Source organism: Orycteropus afer, unplaced genomic scaffold (genome assembly GCF_000298275.1).
Source record: "Orycteropus afer afer isolate SDZICR_OR568_19922 unplaced genomic scaffold, OryAfe1.0 scaffold00044, whole genome shotgun sequence".
Classification (NCBI taxonomy): Eukaryota; Metazoa; Chordata; class Mammalia; order Tubulidentata; family Orycteropodidae; genus Orycteropus; species Orycteropus afer.
Window position 1 is genome coordinate 5,249,210 of NW_006921631.1, and position 6,756 is coordinate 5,255,965.

A 6,756-nucleotide genomic window follows, 5' to 3' on the forward strand; every position below is an offset into this window, starting at 1 on the left:
AGTGTATAGTAAGGAGAATTGACTTTATTCTATAGGCAATAGTGAGCCATTGAAAGTTTCTAAGCAAATGACATGACCTCATTTCCTCAATTCCAAGCAAACTGATGTGCATAATCTTTGATTAGTTCTATTTATTTATTTATTTTTAACCTCATTCTGTGGATCTGTGCCCTCTCTTGGCCTCAAAGTAGAAGCCAAGCTGGGTCCTATGGACACACATACTTTCCAGGGATGTACAATGTAAGAAGCAGTAGGCTGGGTAAATTTTGAGCTCACTTAACAGCTTTACACCACCTGCACAAAACAGTAAGTAAGGAGGCCTCATCGAACCATCTGTAAGTAAAGGATAGGACACAAGGAAGGTACTCAACAAACTCTTGTTGCCTAAGCATAGTGTGGATAATCTGGAGAGAAAACAGTATATGAAAGAAAATGGTGGAGATTCCAGTAACACAGTCAATTCTCATTATTACAGGCAGTTATGTTCTACGAACTTCTCTAGAACATTGAATTAGCTAATACAGAACCAGCCTTGATCCATCTCAGCTAGGAATGTGTGCCTGAGGTGACTCAAATTTTTCACAGCTCAGCACATATCTGTGAAAGCCTGCAAAAGCTCAGCAAGTATTGGTTTTAAGGTTACAAATAAATTTTAGCAAGTAAGTGAATTCACAAATCCTCAGCTAATGAAGGTCAACTGTAATTAGCATCATCCAAATTAAACCATTTCCCAATAGGACTTCTAGTATAACCCACCCTGCCCATTCCCCATCCACCCCCATCTCACTTGTTGGGGAGACCCTGCAATCTGACACACTGGAATCCAGTCCATGGAGTTTCTAAGCATTCCTACCATAAAAGGTTCTCTTCTGGCACTCTTCAATCCTAATTGTCCAATGAGGAAGGAGAATGGCGCCCACCCCCACCCAGGCCACCCCAACCCGAGAAAGGATGCGAGGCCACTGCTGTCCAGGTGGATACAGCAATGCTGGTCAGCGAGGGCTCCCCCAGAACCTCCATGCCAGCTGAAGTGGGTGCTTGTGTGGAGAGCACAGAGGGAGAAGTCACAGCTGGGTTACCCAGGAGAAAGGTACCCGGGGAGCTGGCATGCACTTCCGGGCCTGGCCCACCAGGGCCCCCGCCACTATTGCTGATGGTCCACAGGCACGGGTATGGGCTGCAGAGACAGAGAGAGAGAGAGAGAGGACAAAGAACCATCATGGGCCCCTGACAAGCATACCCACAGTGCTGAGTAGGGCACAGGTCTATGAAGAGGGTGTCTGACCACAACTTTAGCACTAACTGACACAAATTGGCCCTATTTCTGCAGAAAATACAAGGGAAGCAGCAAGATGTACTGGAATAAATATAAGACTGAGTGTCCTGAATTCTCGTGTCAGCCCTGCCACCAGCAAGCTGTTAGGTTTTACACACAGCATTTCCCTTCCCTGGCCTCCGTTGCTGCATACATAAAATGGGCAAGGGACAAAAGGGCAGTATTTGGACTGTATGATCTGTGACAACCTCTTTCCAACCCAGAGAGGTAGCAGGACATGATAGCCAGAACATAGTGGTGTCAGAAGACCTGCGTTTGACTCTACCATTCATGAGTGTTTTGACCTTGTTCAAATTCTTTAATATATATGAGCCAGTTTCCTCATCTTCAAGATTTGCCAAGATAATTATACAGATGGTACAGGGGTTGTTATGAGGATTAAATGAGAAAAGGAATATGCAGGGCCTGGCACATGGCAGACACTCAGTAATGGTGGTAGTTAAAAGTAATTCTTCCATTCCATAAAGTAGAAACATGTTCCTGGTTTTCTGTCAGCTCTGATCCCTCACAGGAAGGCATGGGAATTGTACCACTTTCTTTGACTTCTCTTGTTCGATAGTTCTAGTCCTCAAACTTGGGTACACCTTGGAATCACTTAATGAGTTTTTTTTAAAAAAATACTTATGCCCCAGAGATTTTGATTAGTATGGTAAGCATCCTGAGTATCAGGATTCTTTAAAGCTCCCTCAGTTGGTTGCAACTTGCAGCAAAGTTTGTACCAGTAGAACCCTGATTAAAAGGACTCCAGTTGTAATGTAGAATAGTTTCCAGCATTGCAAGACTTCAGATGTCATTGTTTTGACTTTTTAGAGTTCCTGCATTGCCTGATGATGGTACTCACCACATTTGCTTTTCTCTAACAATATTTTTGGGAGCTCTGGTAGCATAGTGCCTAAGGCACTTGACTGCTAACCAGGAGGCTGGTGGTTCAAACCCACCAGCCGCTCCTCGGAAGGAAGATTGGGCAGTCTACTTCCGTAGTGATACTGCCTCGGAAACCCAAGAAGGGGTTGCCTATGAATCGGGTCTGACTCCACGGCAAACAACAACAACAACAACATTTTTATGGATCAGGAATGGTTTAAACACACAAATGACAAAGCCAGAGGTAGCAATGCCACCCTCCACCCTGTGTTATATGGCGAATGCCATAGGCCACTTGGACTATATGGAGGCTGCAGGAGCCCACCCTCTGACCTCTCTTTGAGTCAGATCAGCTTGCTAGGACTCTGACCTCAACCTCCAGAATAGCCTCTTCTAGAAGATCCTGTAGAGCCCTTTGTTGATGCCGCGGAGGCCAGAGGAAAAACCGCAGGTTCTGAGTCATACTACTTACTGTGTGGCCTTCAGAAAGCTTTTGATGCCTCAGAGCTTATGTTTCTTCATCAGTCAAATGGGAATTTGAATACATATCTTATAGATATCTTTGAGTCATACAGAAAACTTACACAGAGTATCTGGTACAGAAGTTGACACATGATTGTTTAATATCCTCAGGAATACTTCCTATTTATTCTCTTTTCATTTCCTACTACATCCCAAGTCAGTGATTTTTCCCTTAGATCCTGTAGACTAACACTGCCCACCAGAAATAAAATATGAGGGAAGGCAAGGAGGGGAAAGGAAGCTAGATCAATGGAAAGAGAACAACCTGAATGGAAATCATGAGAATGCTGGCACATTGTGAAAACTGTAACCAACGTCATAGGACAATTTGTATAAAAGTTGTTAAATGGGAATCTATTTTGTGGTGTAAACTTTCATCTGGAACACAATAAAACATTATCAAAAGAAAAGAAGAAGAAATGAAATGTGAGCCATATATGCAATTTTAAATTTTCACAGTAAAAGAAGAGAAAGACACTAATTTATTTTAATGATATTTTATGTAACCTAAAATATTCAAAATAATATCATTTCAACATGCATTCAATATAAAAAAATATTGATAAGATTTTTGTTTTTCCATGTTAAATCTGCAAAATCCTGTGTGCATTTTATACTTAGAGCCTATCTCAATTTGGACTCACCACATTTCAAGTGCTCAATAGCCACATGTGGTTAGTGGCTGCTGCATTGGACAGCAGAGCTCTAGCACCTGTGGGTCACAGTAACATCAAACCCCTGGGAGCTTATGAAACATGAAGAATCTCAGGCTCCCCCACGCTGACTTACTAATCAGATTCTGCTTTCAACATCATCCCCACACAGTGTACATTGAAGTTCAAGAAGCACTTCTCTAGACCAAAGCTGATCATATTCTCCTAACTTTTCCTTTTCTAAAACATCATCTGACTTCTCCTAGGTCCTATCTTTTAATTTTTAATCCCCTTTTGAACCTTCTTAAAATTCAACATGTCTATGTTGAATGCAATATCTGACATTTACATAGAATGTTACTGCTTACAAAGCATTTGTATTTATGTTTTTGATGCTCACCATCACTCTACAGAGTAGCTCATATTGTGTCAATGCTTTCTCTAACTGTACAGAATCAACCACCAACCAAACACTGCCTTTGAGTCGGACCTGACTCATAGCGACCCTTCCTTGGGTTTCCGAGGCGATATCACTACAGAAGTAGATTGCCCAACCTTCCTTCCAAAGAGTGGTTGGTGGATTTGAACCACAAGCCTTCTGGTTAGCAGTCAAAGGCCTTAGGCACTACGCCACCAGAGCTCCCGCTGTACAGAATAGCTCATATTATTTCCATTTTATAGTTAAGAAATGGAAGCTCAGCTCCGTGAGGTTAAAAAAAATTGTCTAAAGCCACAAAGTCAGTAAAAGGTAGAACTGGAACTCAAACCCACATCTGTCAGATGCCAAAGTCCTTTCTCTTTCTACTCCAGAAATCAGAAATAGATATAGGTCTCCAATGCAAGAATTATATTCTACATGCTACATTTAGTCCTATAACTTGGGTTGTGAGCCAGGTACCTGCAATCTGTCCCTCTGTGAAACTATGAATGATCAAGGGTCTTTAATTCTCCATGTACCTTTATAATTTTCCCCTTCAATTCCTAACCCCATTCCCTATAGTCAGTATCTATCTGCTATCACCACAGTTGGACAGTCTTCTGACTAGTTTGGGACAAGTGATCTCAGGCCACACTGTCTTTTCCTTCTTAAAAAGCTACAAAAGAAAGAGAGTAAAACTGAGCAGGTGCTTTCCCACCACCCTTTTCCATGAATGAATGTCCATCCTGTCATCTTCACTTCCTAACCATGTATCTTGGAAATAAAGACAACAGCTCAGACGAAGCCACCTTCTTGCCCTAGGAAAAAGAATAAACTGGAGTATCCAGTGGTAAAGTAGACCCCCAGAGATAACAATGAGCAAATTGCCAGTGTTTGTCTTACCTTGGCCCTGGATTGATGGGTCCATTGGTGTGAGGTACAGACAGGATGCTAGCATGGGGTGTGGAGGATAAAGAAGTCCAACTTTCAGGTCCCGAGAAAACTTGCAGATTGTCGCTTGAGCTTTCTATCAAATTCACTTTGAGGAAATAAGAACAGTTCAATTGATGGAGCATGTAGAACACACAAAGATGGCAACTAGTGACACTATTTTAAGGGTAAAATATAATCATGGTTTGTGCTACAGGCACCAACAGTTCGAAGGAAATAGAAAAGATGGAGGAACTTAGCTTTATTGGATGCCAATCATGTGCTGAGTACCTTTTGTATTTTAATCTTCAAAACTTTTCAACTCCATTTTAAAGGTGAGACTCGGAGAGGTGAGATGATTTGCCTTTCTGACACAGCCCTAACTCATTTCACCAGATAGGAGTCCCTCAATGGGGCAAAGAGTTAAGTGCCCAGCCACTAGCTGAAAGATTGGTGGTTCAATTCACCCAGAGATGCTTTGGAGGACACACCTGGCAATCTGCCTCTAAAAGCCTTAAAAACCTTATGGAGCAATTCTACTCTGCACACATGGAGTCACCATGAATTGGAATCAACTCCACAGCAACTAAAAATAATACTTCCCTTTAAGAACAGACTGAATGTATCAGTATTGCTTCATCAGTTTTAACAAACACACCACACTAATGCACTAATGATTTTTACTGGTGTGTGATACTAATGATATTGTTCAATAATTTACACATTCTGTTGGATCACTTTCTTTGGAATGGGCACAAAAATGGATCTCTTCCAGTCAGGTGGCTGGGTAGCTGTCTTCCAATTTCTTGGCATAAATGAGTAAGCACTTCCAATGTTGCAACCGTTTGTTGAAACATCTCAATGGGTATTCCGTCAATTCCTGGAGCCTTGTTTTTCACCAATTCCTTCAGTGCAGCTTGGACTTCTTCCTTCAGTACCAGTAGCTCTTGATCACATGCAACCTCCTGAAATATTTGAACATCAACTGTTTCTTTTTGATACAGGAACTGTATTCCTTCCATCTTTCAATGCTTCCTATGTTGTTCAATATGTTGCCCATAGAATCCTTCCATATTGCAGTCCAAGGCTTTAATTTTTTTTTTTTTTTTTTTTTTTTTTTAGCATTCAAAACCTTACCTCCTTGTTCAAGTTGTGTTCTCTTTTCTTTCCTCTCAGCAATGATGAAGCATCACAGGAAAATGGAGGAGACTGAATAATTGCTGCATAAGCTTTACAGTGCATGGAAAAACATTGAAGTCATTATTGCAAAGTGCATTGTGAATTTTAAGAAGGGCTATATGATACCTCATTCTTTCTTCAATTATCCCCAGCAAATAATAGCATGGATAATGAGAATTGGAATTTTAGCCACAGATAAAATATTAGTGTGAAATGGCATTTTCATGGAAATATAGATTAATAAAAAGGTATTTTAAAGGAAAATTAAACATTTGTTCAATGTAAAAAAACCTGGAAATCTTACAGCAAATTTTAAGAGGTGTATTTTTAACAGATGCTGAATTAAAACTTAATTTAAAGCTGTTCAAAACATCTCTCTGTCTAAAGATATTTTTTTTAAAACAATTAAAGTGTTTTTTTATGAATAATACAGAAATAATAAAGAAAGATAACATTTATATATTAGAGAAAAATTATATTTTAAATTCCAACTATAGTATTTTTTACTTGGAACTCTCCATACAAATAAAGATTTAATGAAATTAATGATGGAAATTATTGACTAAATTACAAGTGAATGTGTGAGAAAATCATCAATATCTGAATAGGAAATATCTTATAAATCCAACTCAGCTTTCTGACCAGTATCTTATTTTTCTCTCTAAATTCTAGCATATATCCTGATACTATTTCCTAAGATGTTATCTGATCAGCTCTGTACAAAGCAATGAATGCCTTGATACCAAAACAAAAACCAACCTCACCGCCATCGAGTCAATTTGGACTCATAGGTTGAGATATCTGATTCTTAAAATTTAAAGATAAATGATGTCCATTTGGGGAAAATAAAAGAA

At 39.9% G+C, this 6,756-nt stretch overlaps 1 protein-coding gene across 1 annotated transcript in view; it reads right to left on the bottom strand.

Annotated features, from left to right (window-relative positions):
- Positions 1-885: 885 nt before the first annotated feature.
- Positions 886-6,756, bottom strand: part of TBX19 (T-box transcription factor 19) — a 49,504-nt gene continuing 43,633 nt past the window's right edge. The window contains exons 7-8 of the mRNA XM_007937720.2: positions 4,697-4,832; positions 886-1,177 (exon numbers count right to left, since the gene is read on the bottom strand). Coding sequence (XP_007935911.1) covers positions 886-1,177; positions 4,697-4,832 — 428 coding nt within the window. The remainder of the gene's footprint in view (positions 1,178-4,696; positions 4,833-6,756) is intronic.